Source organism: Enhydra lutris, unplaced genomic scaffold (genome assembly GCF_002288905.1).
Source record: "Enhydra lutris kenyoni isolate GAN:26980312 unplaced genomic scaffold, ASM228890v2 scaffoldscaffold9, whole genome shotgun sequence".
NCBI classification, from domain to species: Eukaryota; Metazoa; Chordata; class Mammalia; order Carnivora; family Mustelidae; genus Enhydra; species Enhydra lutris.
In genome coordinates this window covers 45,991,446-46,007,036 of record NW_019154093.1, presented here as the reverse complement: position 1 = coordinate 46,007,036, position 15,591 = coordinate 45,991,446, and the positions used below count along the sequence as shown (strand labels likewise).

At 34.4% G+C, this 15,591-nt stretch overlaps 1 protein-coding gene and 1 pseudogene across 2 annotated transcripts in view; one reads left to right on the top strand and one right to left on the bottom strand.

Annotated features, from left to right (window-relative positions):
• LOC111143169 (adhesion G protein-coupled receptor L4) overlaps window positions 1-15,591 on the top strand; it is a 116,548-nt gene that overhangs the window by 59,365 nt on the left and 41,592 nt on the right. Inside the window, exons 3-8 of one of the 2 annotated variants that reach the window (XM_022496681.1) lie at window positions 5,518-5,667; window positions 6,356-6,426; window positions 7,241-7,420; window positions 7,530-7,713; window positions 8,800-8,916; window positions 13,862-14,067. In XM_022496681.1, coding sequence (XP_022352389.1) covers window positions 5,518-5,667; window positions 6,356-6,426; window positions 7,241-7,420; window positions 7,530-7,713; window positions 8,800-8,916; window positions 13,862-14,067 — 908 coding nt within the window. The remainder of the gene's footprint in view (window positions 1-5,517; window positions 5,668-6,355; window positions 6,427-7,240; window positions 7,421-7,529; window positions 7,714-8,799; window positions 8,917-13,861; window positions 14,068-15,591) is intronic. The other variant, XM_022496682.1, reaches the window with a different exon arrangement.
• On the bottom strand, window positions 11,805-13,369 carry LOC111143642 (annotated as a pseudogene).

Here is a 15,591-nt window from a genome sequence, read left to right as displayed (position 1 = left end):
AAAGAAATTATCTTGTCTCATGTACCTATGGTTTCATAACATTTACTCTGCTATATAAACAGAAAAAGAATGTATTCTCATTTGATAGCCAAGGGACGTGCAGGCTACTCCAGATTCACATGTTTAGGATAAAGAGAGGTTTAGAACCACAGTCGTATCTGGAAAGCCACGGGAGGCAAAAATGGGTGGCCATCTAAATCTTAGGCATTGATCTGAATCATACAAATGCAGTGGATCATGTTTTTGCATGAGAATAAAGGATTTAAAATATGAGAAAATAGGACAATTTTTGTTGGATGATAATTTTTTTGGTATTTTATTTATTTATTTGATAGAGAGAGAAAGAGAGAGAGAGCATGAGCTGGCGGGGAGGGGCATAGGGAGAAGGAGAAGCAGACTTCTGTCTGAGTAAGGAGCCCGATGTGGGGCTAGATTCCAGGACCCTGAGATCATGACCTGAGCCAAAGGTGGACCTTTAACTGACCAAGCCACCCAGGTACCTTGTGTTGGAGGATAAATTTTATCTTTAGTGTTTTCAGCAAAAAGTTTTACAGTCTATAGCTTTACAGTACATTCAGGAAGTAATCTATGAAGCTCTGTCGAGAAAATTTGTAATACCTCACTATTTGTTCTTCTCAAGCCCCTACTCTTGTTGCTAGTCTTCTTGGAATGTTTGTGTGTGTGTGTGTGTGTGTGTGTGTGTGTGTTATGCATTTTACCTTTATTAGTTAAGTTCTAATTAGAGAGCTCTTTAAGCTTTGCTAGAAATGCTCCAGTTAATGAAGAAACAGAACTTGTAACATCTTAATCATTGAAATTTAATACAATTTTAACTATGCTCTCCACTCCCTCTTGTCTCTGGAAGACATCTGTCTTTTCATCTGAGTGTGTTTACTTTTAATATGCCCCAATTCACAAAAGGCTATATTTCTCTGTCTGTTTGTGTTCCCTACAAGTAGAGAATTCCTGTATTAGAAAAAAAAAATTGAATCACAGACAGAGAGAAAACACACACAGAGAGATGATTGAATGCCAACGTTTTATGGAAGTATAACGTATTTGTAATTTCAGACTCGGTCTCCCAAATACTCCTTTATTATTGAGATACTGTGGAATGGACCTAAGTTTTGGCTAATTCCCTTTTTAGCTTTTTTAAGTAATCAGTAAACACAAGAACTATATTAAAACCTAGCACCCAATATTGAGTCCTTCAGCTTCTACCTGTTTTGTTTGATGGATTATTCACTGGAAAACTCCTTCCCTGGAAAATGGTTATTTCTCACAAATTTTATTGTCCTTAAGGATTAAGCTTTTTTGAGAAGCAAAACAGCCATAGCTTTTTTTGTTTTGTTTTTTAACCTCTCTTGTCCTATAGTAATTTTCATTATGCATTATGATAATCTTCAGGGACTTTGAGCAGAGAACTATAATTCTGTTTCCATTTACGTTAGTATATCACCTTGTACTGTATCACGTCTGATTTGAAAGTTTAGCTTATCCTTAAATTTGACATGTCTGGTAATTATATTCATTAAGAACCTCTATAAAAAGACAATGTTTTAAGAACCCCAATTCAGGGCAAGAAATGACCCAAGCAAAATTCTTTACTTTAGTCAATATTCAAATATTATTGTCCATAGAGAAGGTAATTTTGTTGCAGAAGGTTTTGAGGGAAATTTAGCATCCTGAACATTTGCTTTCCCTTGGAATTACAGTAAAACAGAATTTCAGATTCCCTCGCTCCCAAGAGACATGGTTCCAGATTCACGTTTCACAAATGAGAAAACCGACGTATCCAATAAGACAGTGAATTCTTCCAAGGCCAAATGAGTACAACCCAAGAACTCCTTCCCATTTACCATGTGCTGAAGAGCAGTGTTTACTGCTTATAATTTTCTGTGTCCTATTGACTTGGCTACACTGATAATTTCAGAGTTTTTTTTTCTGGCTTTGAATAATATTAACGTCCAATTTTGTCTTTGCAAATTACTCTCAGTAATTGCACATGTTATCTTTTTTCACAGTCTGTGAGTTAAACATTAGACAATTCAATTATTGATGAAAATGATAAGAATCAAAACAATCATAGGATCATGCTCTGAAAGAAGATTATGATGAACTACTGCTGGGCTGGCTCATTGTAGACATGAAAAACCAGCATAACCTTACTAATGAAAAAGGAGCAAGTGAATATTTTGATGTGCAAAACAAGTAAATGATTGTTATGATGTGCTTACGTTTGGCAAAATCAAGTTATTAGTATTAAGCTGAGTGTTAGGTTGGTGGTAGAAAAAGTGGATCAGTTATTAAATAGGTATGTCAATTCTAGCCACACTGAAATAATTACAGAAGAGCAATTTAACTTTTATTAAAATGTGGTAGGGGTTCTTTTCCTCTTTTACATCTCCAGGGAGTACTAAGACATGGCAATCTAATGAGACACTCATTATCAATCTGTTTTCTCCAAGCTTACATATTCACAGGGCTCCTGCTATTAAGAAAACACGGAATATGAATAGAATCACTGTACCTATTATATCTTGGGCACAACTTCAAAACACCTTCACACACATTTCCTCTTTGTTATAAAATAGCATTCTTTTGAGATAAAAGGTATTTGTATAGTATTACCTAAAGTCACAAGGCTAATGAGTATTATAACTAGAATTTGAATTAAAATCTTCTACGGGTCTTTTACATGTAAGAAGAAGGCTACACAGTGTTTTTATTAGATCCCAGCTAATGAGGCCCTGCAAGAGGTGGCCAGAGAAGTGGGTATAGATCTTGCTGCAAAACAGTGGTCATGTTCATTTTGGTAAGCCGGTCACATCTCATTTGGACATAGCATACTCTTTCAATATTTTATGATTCTCTCTGTATTACTAGGTAGCAAGGGGCATAGAGTGATATGCTAACCATAGTAGAGGCACATAGCCAGTGTGGTAGTTAGACACTCCCTTACTAGGTTAGATTCAGTGAACCCTACTACTGAGGCACAGAGTGAGAAGAACATCAAATTCAGCAAACCTTACTTCCACATTTGAATAAAAAGTTATAAAATCAAAAAGTATAAGCCAGAAAAGTCCAAACAATTTGGAAAACATGACTTTGATGGGATGATTAAGATTTGAAAAGCATTACTTTGGTAGGTTAATTAATATTCTCATATAACATTTGGAGTCAGAATATAAAAATTTACATAATCCTCATTTTGAATGCTGGTCTCCCAGGAGACTACCTCCTTATTTTCTTTTTACAGATTACCATTTCCTCACTTGGTGAATTCAGAGGTTGAAATACCCTACTTGGTCCAACGCTGACATTCTGGGATAGTAACTGGCTAAGTGACTGGTGGTAGGAAGGCTTGAACTAGAGCAGAAACCCAACAAGCACCACGGGTGTGGAGGACACACAGAGAAAAACTGAAACACAGTCGGTTACGAGCACCAAGACTATATACCCTGTGTCCAAAACACAAGAGAGAGAGAGGATGGACATTAAGTTTGCCCAGATTTGTATGTTCCTGGGGTTCCTGGGTGGCTTCACTGTTAAGTGTCTGCCTTCGGCTCAGGTCATGATCCCAGGGTCCTGGGATTGAACCCCACATGGGGCTCCCCGCTCAGCAGGGAGCCTGTTTCTCCCTCTCCCACTCCTCCTGCTTGTGCTCTCTCTCTGTCAAATAAATAAATAAAAATCTTTAAAAAAGAAAGCTATTTATGTTGCTTAGAGATGGGTTTGGGACAATGTCTGCACCTTCAAATAATTTTAAAATTGAGAGAAATCAACACCTCATTTCCTGTTAGCAATAAGGCATCTAAAAATAGGAAACATGGGCATTCAGAAAATATAAGCTTCATATCCATGAAATAAAATGTTCCGTTTATGATATCACATGGGTCTGTTAACATCTTCACTGGAGTGTTATCCCCATTTGGATACAGTATACCACTGGTTATAGTACATGCTATATACTACTATATACTACTTTATTTTCCGTGTGTGTGTATGTGTGTGTGTGTGTGTGTGTGGAGTGGCAGTCTCTAAACACACATATACAGAAAAGAAAGGAAGAGGATGGATCTCTGAAGAGTACAGATTATGAATATGTAGGCTTGGCAGAAGAACAAAGAGTTTTCTACCCTTTTTTCAGCCTATGAATTGTCTTCTTAAATCTAGTACCATTCCCTTTCAGCTAATGGTCAGGTCTTCAAGAACTACCAAGAGACTTACTGTCAGTTTCAGGTTTTGGTGGTTTGAATTTTAATGTTACTCTGTGCCTTCATTGCATTTTTGAAGGGAAAAATTAGGATCAACTACTTCTAAGATAACTAGCTAAATGACCTTTTAAGTTGGACTTTGATTACTCCCCCTTTTTTATGGCAAACAGTATTGTGGCACTCGATTAGTTTTTTAAAAAATCAAATTTTATACTTATAATTACAGGTTTAGTCATTAATCTGACCTAGAGTATCTCTAAGATGTCAGAGCCAGGCTGGGAACACAAAAATCTTTGCATTAGCTTAAGGTAATGATCTGGACTCTTCAGTTCCTTGGAATCATTCCCTATTGGAACTCTGCCTACTGGCAGAGTATTTATACTATATTTTTAACTTTAAGACATATTTCACTGCAGTATGTAAAATTTTAAATTAAGAATATAAATTATGTGAGCTTAAAACCTAACATTTTTGCTGTGACTTTGATATATGGCTACTGAAAATCTAAGACTTAATTCTGTACAATTTGTTACTTTATCTCTGATGACTGTATATTCAGAATCATAGTAAAATATAACCTGGACAAAAAGTACTAAGTTGTGGTAAAATTTTAAGGGAGTTGAATCACACATTTTGCTAATTTTTAGGATAACTTACATGCAAAAATGAAGCTTTGGGGAAAAAATTAGCTACTTTTTTTTATCATCCAGATTAAACTGGATTGTTACAATCCATTTAGTTTAGTAGTAGAAAACAAAGAATTGTAGATGTATTTTTAAAATTGGGTCTTTAAGGGCACCTGGGTGGCTCAGTCGGTTAAGTGTTTGCCTTCAGTTCAGGTCCTGATTTCAGGGTCATGGGATTGAGCCCCACATTGGGCTTCCTGCTCAATGGGGAGCCTGCTTCTCCCTCTTACTCTCCCTCTGTGTTCTCTCTCTCTCAAATAAATAAATAAAATCTTTAAAAAAATGGGTCTTTATTAAATTAGGATTAAATGTTAAATTGTCAATGATGGAAATTATTTTAATGACTTTGTGGATGAATAATTATACTCAGAAAATAATTCAAGAGTTTGGTCCATGAATGACATTTTTAAATTCACTTTCAAAATGGATTGGCCAAATCGGGGTTTAAAATAAATATATGCAGCTGAGTTTGCTCTGTCATTTTCCAAATCATGGGATTTTCTTTACTTTCTTATAAAATTTAATATGAAATCACTAACCATATATAACTGTATCAGCAAGGTAGCAATTGTATAAATACTAAATAAAAAATTTAATTTTCCAAATATTTCCAGATATAGATGAGTGCAGCGAATCAGCTCCCTGTGGAGATCATGCAGTGTGTGAAAACGTGGGTGGTGGGTATAATTGTTCCTGCAAGGAAGGTTATCAGACATCCACAGGGAAATCACAGTTCACACCTAATGATGGCACGCACTGCCAAAGTAAGTTACATGATTACATTTTATGTAATATTGAAGAGCTATATAAAATATAATGCTATACAATAGTAAAGCATACAAAGAACTACATCTTCTAAAAACTTCCAGTATTCTTTTATTATCTATAAAATAAAATAAGAAAAGTTATTGTTTCATTTAATGGAGGAGGTAAGACTGTATGTTTTATGCGGTTAACACAGGTAGTTAACATGGAGGGTAACTACAGTCTTCCACTTCCCATAAAATATTGTGCATCTTAATGAATAAAAATAATAACAAATGAAAATAAATAAGGACAAATAAATGAATAAAAATAAACATTGTGTATTTTATTATGAATCATTTTTTAAAATAATGAGAAGCTAATAAATATTAACGAGTAAAACAGAAAATAAAACTCAAGTGTTAAGAATGTGTTTTAAATATTTAAATAAAGGAGCAAAATTATTAGAATCAATATAATCATCTTAGGAAAAAATATTTCATTTATTTATTTGAGAGAGAGTGAGAGTGAGCATGAGTGGAGTGACAGGTAGGAGGAGAACCAGGGAGTCCGATGCGGGGGCTAGATCCACACTGGGATCATGACCTGAGCAGAAAGGCAGATGCTTAACTGGCTGAGTCACCCAGGTGCCCCAGGAAAAAAATATTTTAAAAAACTTACTATATGATCCATTTTCTTTTTTTACAGAAAATGTGAGTGAGAACTGCCATCTAGATAATGCCTGTATTGCTGCAAATATTGATAGAATGTTAACAAAAGTAAGTAAACTAGTTAGATTAAGAATTTATTGTATTTTGATGTTTTAGTTTCCATTAAAATCCTTCCTACATCACATTTTAAATAGAAGAGCAGCCAGCCTATCTTCACGTAGAGTTGAAACTATTTACATATACAGATTTAGTTAGTTTGTTTGAGTCACAGAAAGGATCAATTTGAAAATCCCCAAGGTCCTGAGGAAGAGTTTGAGATACTTAGTGTATATTATTTTTTCACTGTTTAGTATACTGGAAATTTTGCTTTCAACTTATAAAGTTGATGAACAAAATAGTAAAAACACACTTTGACCCCAGGCCGGTTCCCACATTCTAAGAAAACATAACGAATGCCAGGAAATTTTGTACTTCAAAGGAAATATTTCAAAGAGTAAATAAAGTAGGACATTCACAAAATTGTCATGTGATTGAAAGTGTGATTCTCAACACGACGAGCAGTCAGCTAAGAGCAAATTTCCAATCTATCACATTATAAAGAATTTTTCTCTGGTTGATTGAAATCTAAATCAAAATACATTATCATATATTATAACTTTTAAAAGCTCATTTTTAAAAGTTGTTAATTCAAACATGCTGTTTCTTTTCTAAAGTAATTTCTATGCTTTTTACTTGCTAACTTTTTGCAAATAATTTCAAGTTTCAGTGCTGCGTGTCATGGTTTAGGTGTAGTCTGATAACTTATTAACATAGAGCACAAGAAAACCAAACTTAGAATAAATTTATCATACAGCCTTTATTCTTAAAAAGATCCAATAGAGCTCTAAATCGGTTTCTTTTTTCTGGACTCATTTTTGTACAGTTTAGACACATACAGAAACCTGTGGCTTTACTACAAGAAGTCTATAGAAATTCTGTGAAAGATCTTTCACCAATGGATATAATTACATATATAGAAATATTAGCTAAATCATCCCCATTACTGGGTGACATGAATAGCACGAATTCAGCCAAGGACACCCTTTCTAATTCAACTCTTACTGTAAGTATGCTGAGCTTTAACTCAATATAACTGAGCTTTAAATTTTTCCTTACACCTGTGATTCATGGATTCCAACATTTTTAAAAGACATACTTTTTTTTTTTAACAGGAATTTATAAAAACTGTGAATAATTTTGTTCAAAAGGACACATTTATAGTTTGGGACAAGTTATCTATGAATCTCAGAAGAACTCATCTCACAAAATTGATGCATGCTGCTGAACAGGCTACCTTGAGGATATCTCAAAACTTCCAAAAGACCACTCAGTTCAATACTAATTCAAGTGATATAGGTGAGAAGCCAAGGTCAATTTCAAAACAATGGTGTTTGCTGAACAGGCCATCTTCAAAAGGGAAAAAAAGTATTTAAAATACTGTTAATTAAATTGGCACCTGTTTCATCAATGCAGAAATGAATGGCAATGCACATTATAAGAGTAATGTGAATGAAGTATGAGTAAAAATGAGTACGAGTAAAATGAAGCAGTATGAGTAAAAATGTATTCATACATAAGCAAGGTCTTCTCCCTACCATCTTCACCTTGTCTGATTGCTAAGCTGTCTAGCATTCAAATGCTTAGGGTACATTACTCCCTTGTCATTTTAAGTTAGTCATCTCATGACTTGTTTGGATCTACCTTGGCCAAAGATAGTTCTAGATGGATTTTCTGACATGAAGCAATCAACTTAGCAAACTAGAATGTTTCCTGCTTCATACAATCTCATATTTAGAACATTCAGAATCTTGAATCAAACTGAAGATGCCTATAAATTTGCTCTGGGGAAACAAAGAACATTTTCTGCTAATCATTGCATACATCTATATGATATTGTGTGGGTAACATCTGACTATGCAGCGGTAAGTATGCAAGAATTCACCACTTGCTCAAAATTAAAATAGCAAGCATTATGACTAATATATAGGATCCCTGCATTTCTGAGATGCTCTTGAATAAAAAAGGTGAGCTACCCCAGATAAGGAAATTATCATCCAAGAATTTAATTCAATCATTCCCCATATGGTCAATTTTATTATAGATACCATCCTCTAAGACATGGTGGTCACTTGTCTTTGATTTAGTAATTATAATTTATAGCTCCCTTGGGTACATATGTATTTTGTCTTTTACTTAATCCAACAAAAATTAAATTAAACCATGAGTGATATAGTGAAATAAAAAAAGTTAAAACCTGAATCAGATTTTTAAGATCCAACGTCTAAGCATGTTCAGAATATGCTCATTCTACTTGCCAAAAAAGGTGAAATACAATAATGATGGATAAAACACAACAATGATGGATAAAATTGTCCCTCATTAAACAAATAACCTGATTAAAGTAACTTCAGAAAATTTATGATTTTCATGGTTTTATTTCAGCTCTCAAAACTTTCTTTTTTGATTCATATCACATCAAACATACTCATCCCTATATGAATGTGGATGGAAATTATATAAAGGTATTTCCAAAGAGGAAAGCTGCATATGATTCCAATGGTAAGACTCCAATAGTCTTATATTCAATATGTCTGTAATTTGCAATAAATACTTATCATGTCTTTGATTGTATCTGTTGTACATATAACGTGTGGTTTCCTAGGGAACACATTTGATGTTTATACACAGGATTTCTGTCTTTGTGCTCGAGATTTTCAGTCTGATGTCAATACATGGTAAGAATTTTAGCTGACGATACCTATAGCCTTCTTGTCTTGTACCCAATTTCTGAAGCTGTCTGATATTGTTGAGATTCTACTGGAATATATAAAGGAGTTGTGATTTTATTCCATCTTTTATAGAAATTATAGGTGCTATAATTTGCATAGGATTCTTTTACTATTTCTTCTTCAGTAACCCTTCATATTACTCATTGGGAGGCTGAATTTATAATTGTGTGAGGAAGACAATGTCCCCAAAGACAGAAAGTTAGTGTTTTCGGCCTCAATTTCTTTTCCACTTGCCATTTCTTATCTTTTTACTTTAAACTTCTCATCTAAAGGCAGGATTTCTTGGGAAATGGAATGCTAATACTAGCAGGCAACTTGATGATTACCTACCCTAATTTCCTCACTTTATGGATAATGGAACGAAGGCACAATGAAGTTAATGGATTTTTCTCCATGCACATCAACAAATAATACAGAGCCAGTACTAGAAGGGAGGAAGTTAACAAAGAAATCAACCCTGACCAGCTTTTCTTTGTCACCTAATCAAGGACAAGGAAGCAGCTATTTTAGCCATTTATGTGGTCTTTTAATGCAATGCACTTAGGAAAAAAAAATCTCTGCCAACAGAATTGTTATCATTTTCAAATAGGTCAAAATATACTACCTAAGTGAAACATTAATTATAATAGATTCTCAAAGAATATGTGGGTTGTCGTAAATGTAAGTGAAAAGTATATATAATAACACAGTATGATCTCTAGTGTAGAAATCATTGCATAAATGGCTATATTGTCTTTATTTTTTTAATATTCTGCACATCATTCTCAGAAGAACATTCTTTAAAAAAATTTTTGCACAACATTAATGTGGGATTTTTTTCCCTAACCAATTGATATTATCCCCTTCATTCTTTCTTGTCATTTTTATACAATAGTAAGAAACAGATGGCCACAAAACAAAGAAAAAATAACTAAACCATACTACCATTGAATCCAAGGCTTTTACTCTATTACATCATATTCTGATTAACCATGCATACATATAACTATTTAGGAGCAAATCCAAAGACTGTGTTAAACTGTTGAAATTTCTAAGACAATTTGAGTAGTGTTTAGAAGTTGAGAATAAAACCACTGAAAATACTCATTACACTGACAGAATTAATTTCTCAAAGAGATCCCGTCTGAATGTATGATAGCCTTGTTATATTTGAAGATCACGTGTGCAAACTCTGACACTTGAAAGTGACCATAATGTCAGCTGTTAAGAAAACATAGAAAATTTGATTTCCTTAAGGTTGTGTCTTTTTTATTCTTTTAAAGATTCTATTTATTTATTTATTTGTCAGACAGAGATCACAAGTAGGGAGAGAGGCAGGCAGAGAGAGAGAGAGAGAGAGGAGGAAGCAGGGTCTCCTTTAAGTAGAGAGCCCGATGCGGGGCTCGATGAGGGGCTCGATGAGGGGCTTGATGAGGGGCTCCATGAGGGGCTCGATCCCAGGACCCTGAGATCATGATCTAAACTGAAGGCAGAGGCTGTAACCCACTGAGCCACTCAGGCGCCCCCTTAAGGTTGTATCTTACAAATAAGGACAAGTCTAACAAACTGATAAAATCTGCTTTATGGTGTCTACATGTGATTATTCATTTACAAAAAAAAAAAAAATCATTAATAAAACACAGGCTTCAAGTTAAAAATGTGTATAGTGTCATTATTAGGAAAATAAGGGAGGTCCATGGAAGAACAGGTGGATTTTTAATCTTTTTTTATAGATTGAATTTTATTTCCGGTCATTAGCAAATAAATCCCTCATTTACTGAATGAAGATACATATTTGATAAGAGAGTTAAAAGCTAAATCAGGCCAAGAATTAGTGAGAAGTCATGGGAATTAGAAGAGGTTCAAATGATGAGAATGGACAAATACTGAAACAATACTCAGAACCGAACTAAGAAGGGATTTTGTAGTATTCTATGCAGCAAGAATCACATTTTACCCAAAGTCAAAAATTTGATGTTAAATATTTTCCTTGAGAAAAGATAGGAGTGATTAGTAGACTTGAGATCTATCTTATCTTTTGGGGGTTTCATTTGATTTTGGACCATCTCCTACTGCATCTCCTTCTGAGAAGGCGCCGTGATATGAACTGGTTCATACACTGGACTGAGTCAAGTTGACCTGAAAGGTTTTCAGATCCTGCTTCAGGCCCTGGCCTGTCCATGGCAAAGACTGGGCTTGTTCTCATCACAGGGAGTCTTCATAATGTCACTAGCCCAACCATGTTATAATAACTTCATTTCTTTCTTTTTTTTTTTAATTTTATTTTTTATAAACATATAATATATTTTTATCCCCAGGGGTACAGGTCTGTGAATCACCAGGTTTACACACTTCACAGCACTCACCATAGCACTCATTTCTTTCTTTGATATAAGTTTTCTTAAACTGGTGGTTGAGGAAAATGCTCTTATCTAATATACATAAATTTCAGCAATCTCTTAGCGATGTTTTTTGTGATACCTTTTTTAAAGACAATGGAAAATATGAATCATGCTGCATTTAGGCAATTTCTAGTTCATATAACCACAGCAGTATCAAAAAATATTATTTATTAGTATGATGTGTGTCATGTGGAAGGACTCAGATTTGTATCACAGTTCTTTATTTTGGGTTGGTTTTGTTTTGTTTGTTTGTTTTTTCTTTTTCATTAACCTTGTTTCAAACGTTATTCCCAGGCTTCTTCAGCTTAATTAGCTTCAAAGAACAAATTGTGTCTAAGCAAACACTGAAAAGAGTTGCAGTGTCCAAGGGGCTTGGGCTCAGAAATATTAGAAATCTGGATTTTCTCAGAGACATGAACAGAATTTTAAAAACCAGTCCTGCTACTGGGAGTAGCAGCTCCCAGTAACTTCTTTGAGTTTTACCATCTTCAGAAGTTGACTCAGTTAAATTTGCTTCATTCTTGGAAGCTTCCTCAAAATTCTCCACAAGATCTGGAACTTTACCTTCCTCCTCCTCTCCAGTAGCAAGTGGTTCTCCTCCATCCACAGATTGTGTGGGCAGAGTTTTAACGGATCTTCTTAAGCTGCTCAGACTGTCTGCACCAAGATGTTTTAACATACCGGGTAGCATTTCTGTCAGCAGCTTTGTCTCAGCCTGGCCTGTGATGGTGAAAGTGTTCGCTGCCAAGAATGCCTGCACTTGAGGCTTGTTAAAGTGGATCACTGTTCCTTAGTGTGTGAACATACGTCTTCAGTATCACAGATATTGCTTACCCCTAACTTCTTTAAGAACTGACTTTTTTTTTTTATCATCTCCTGGCGCTATTCAATGGACCACCCTCCTCTTTGGGCGAGCAATGTGCACTTGAGCAGTTTGACAAGTTTCTCTTGGTTCGTGGTAGTTTCTTTCACCTTGCTGCAGCGGAAATGAGACCAGGCCCAGAACTAGAGTTCGCGCTCCCAGGTTCTGGGCAGACCTGTTGAGATTAGGGGCACACTCACAGTGATGCAAGATGGCTGCTAGAGGGCACAGTTCTTTGTCTCTTATGATACAACCACATTTGTATTTATGGTTTTGATGAATTTATGCCTTTCACATTATTCTGGTCTCCCAAATTTGAGGGACCAAATATAAAAGAGTTCTTTATAAGTTGTCAGTAATCTAAAGTAAATTTATAATGTTTCTAGTTTAAAACTTAACAATAGTCCTATTAATATAGCACCTTAAATTTTACAAAAGACTCATGTATTATTTAATTTGGTTTCCACCTTAGCCCATTAAGTAGCTAGAGTAAATATTACTATTATCATTTTACAAGTGAAGAAGCTGAAGATCCAAGCAGTTTATCCATAGCCACACAAGTAGGAATAATGATTGAAATCGGAATTTTTGATTCCAAGAGTAAATTCTGAACATGAAGTTGTACATTCTGCGTCCGTAATTCTGTACAACAGATAGAGAAGGTGTATGACCTAAATGGTGACAGGAATTTTAAAAAGACAATAGATCTAGATTTTGAGTTGTTCACATACTTAATATCAGTAATAATGAGCTGCTTCAAAAACCAAGACAATTTGAGATCCATTGATATAGGTGTAATGTCCAGGCTAAGGGAAAAATAGTCACATGATCATCTGTACTGATCAGATTGCATTTCTAGTCCTGGGTTATATGCTGATTTACTGCATTTGAGGAGGGTCAGGGGGCACAGATAAATAGCTGTCTGCCAAGGCAGTAAATTTCCTACCTTGAGACTGCGTAACTATGTAACTACATGTCATCAATGTTAAATAGGAAACATTTCAGTCGGCATGAAGTGGAACTCAGTGGCATCTAAAACTTGTTTAATTCTCAACTTGCTTAATACCCCAAGTCAGTGATAATTTTCTTCCAATATATTTCTAATTCCCATCTTTGCCTAGCAAAGCAGTAACTCCAAATTTTAATCTTTTAAATGAATACATTTCACACCTTGGTTCTTAGTCATGAGTTGGATATACATTTATCTAGGACTGTTTTTCTCCTAAATATAGGTTGTTCAAAGGGGATGCTACTGTCCATGATTAGTTTCAGAGTCATGGAGGTGAGGGACTATGTCTTGTATGATTTGATTATATAGACATGCACTTACTATGATCCACATTTTAGTTTCTAGTTAGTCGTATGACTTCCTTAGAGTAAAAAACTTTGTTCAATTTTTATGTTTATTTTGAGAGCCTAAATATATTTTTGTTTTATAAGAATTTCACTAAATACACTTATTTGATTGATAGGCAATGTTGCAGTTGCATTTTTGTATTATAAGAGTATCGGTCCCTTGTTTTCATCATCTGACAACTTCATATTGGAACCTCAAAGTTCTGATAATTCTGAAGAGGAGGAAAGAGTCATTTCTTCAGTGATTTCAGTCTCAATTAGCTCAAACCCACCCACGCTGTATGAACTTGAAAAAATAACATTTACATTAAGTCACATGAAGGTAAGCTGTTTTTCTAGTAACTGTTGGTTATGAGTGTGAACCATTCAGAAAAGTGAAATTTTTTTCATTGTGTCACTTTAATTGTATGTGAATTCTTGAGTTTAAAAATTAAAAGAGTAAAGTAGTTTCAACTAATTTTTCTATAAAATATTTTTGCACTTTTCGTGCTCTGTTACCTTTCTAGTAAATATCAAGGAACTCTGCACATTTGATTTTCTGAAATTAATCTATATTTCAATTTTATTTTTCATTACATTGTTCACTTTGGAAGTCTCCATACCTTTTAGTAATGAGTTGTAAAAATGTATCAGAGCCAAAGAGATAAATGTCATTTGTGTAATGACAGAGTTGTTTGATTACTAATTGCCATTTAAAATAATATTTGCAGGGAATTAAATGCTGATTAAAATATAATCACAGAGAAGTTTACAGTATTTCATGAAGAAATTAGCGGAGACCTTTTTATTCCTTTACTGTTATTCAAAATCTTTTTCAAGCTCATATGTAATTAAAACTCCATCATAATAAACATTAGAAAGTACTAAGTATTTGGTTTTTTTATATACCTAAAAATGAATGTGAAAACTAAAGATCGTAGATCATTTACTGCTCTTTTACGGTTGATGGTTTCTTGGATTTTCAACAGAATTTCAGTCCGAGTACACGATGAAAGAGTACTTTGGATGCTCCATTTGGAGAGCCTTGAAGCTGGACAATTGTATTTGCACATTTATGGGGGAAGAAGAGGACTAAAAGAACAGATATGCTGACACACAATACAAATGTGTCACTATAAAGACATCTAACGTAGAGAGAAGCAAAAGGCATAGAAGATCCAAGAAAATATTAGCTCAAACCTAAACATTAGTAGGCATTAGGTTCAGAAGAGGGTGTGAAATGTTTTAAGAATGGAAAGGAAACTTAGATATTTTTAGGTGAGAACTGACCTTCTGACACTAGAATCGAAACATTGTTCTTTCACATGCTCTGATGCGTTTTCTGCATTTTTTGCTAGTGGCAGCTAAAGAGATGCCAAGTCACGACACCAAGTCACTGATTCCAAGTCAGTGATAATTTTCTTCCAATATATTTCTAATTCCTATCTTTGCCTAGCAAAGTAGTAACTCCAAATTTACATCTTTTAAGTGAATACATTTCACACCTTGGTTCTTAGTCATGAGTTGGATATACATATACCTAGGACTGTTTTTCTCCTAAATATAGGTTGCACTTAGAAAAAATATAACAACCTACTTCACCAGTCTCTGATACAATCACGAAACAAGATACAACACACATTTAGATAAAAATTCTTCACCAAAATTCATGTGAAAACTTGATTATCCTTAATCTTCCTCTCTGTTCAAATCTTTTTCCCATTCAAATTAACAACCACTATGAAATTTTATCATTTTCTTTTGACAACAGACCTACATAATTCATGGTTTCCCTCTTTCTGAGAATAAATTCTGGATCCCATTGTTTTCCTAAAAAACATAGAAGCTAACACCTTCCGTTTCCTGA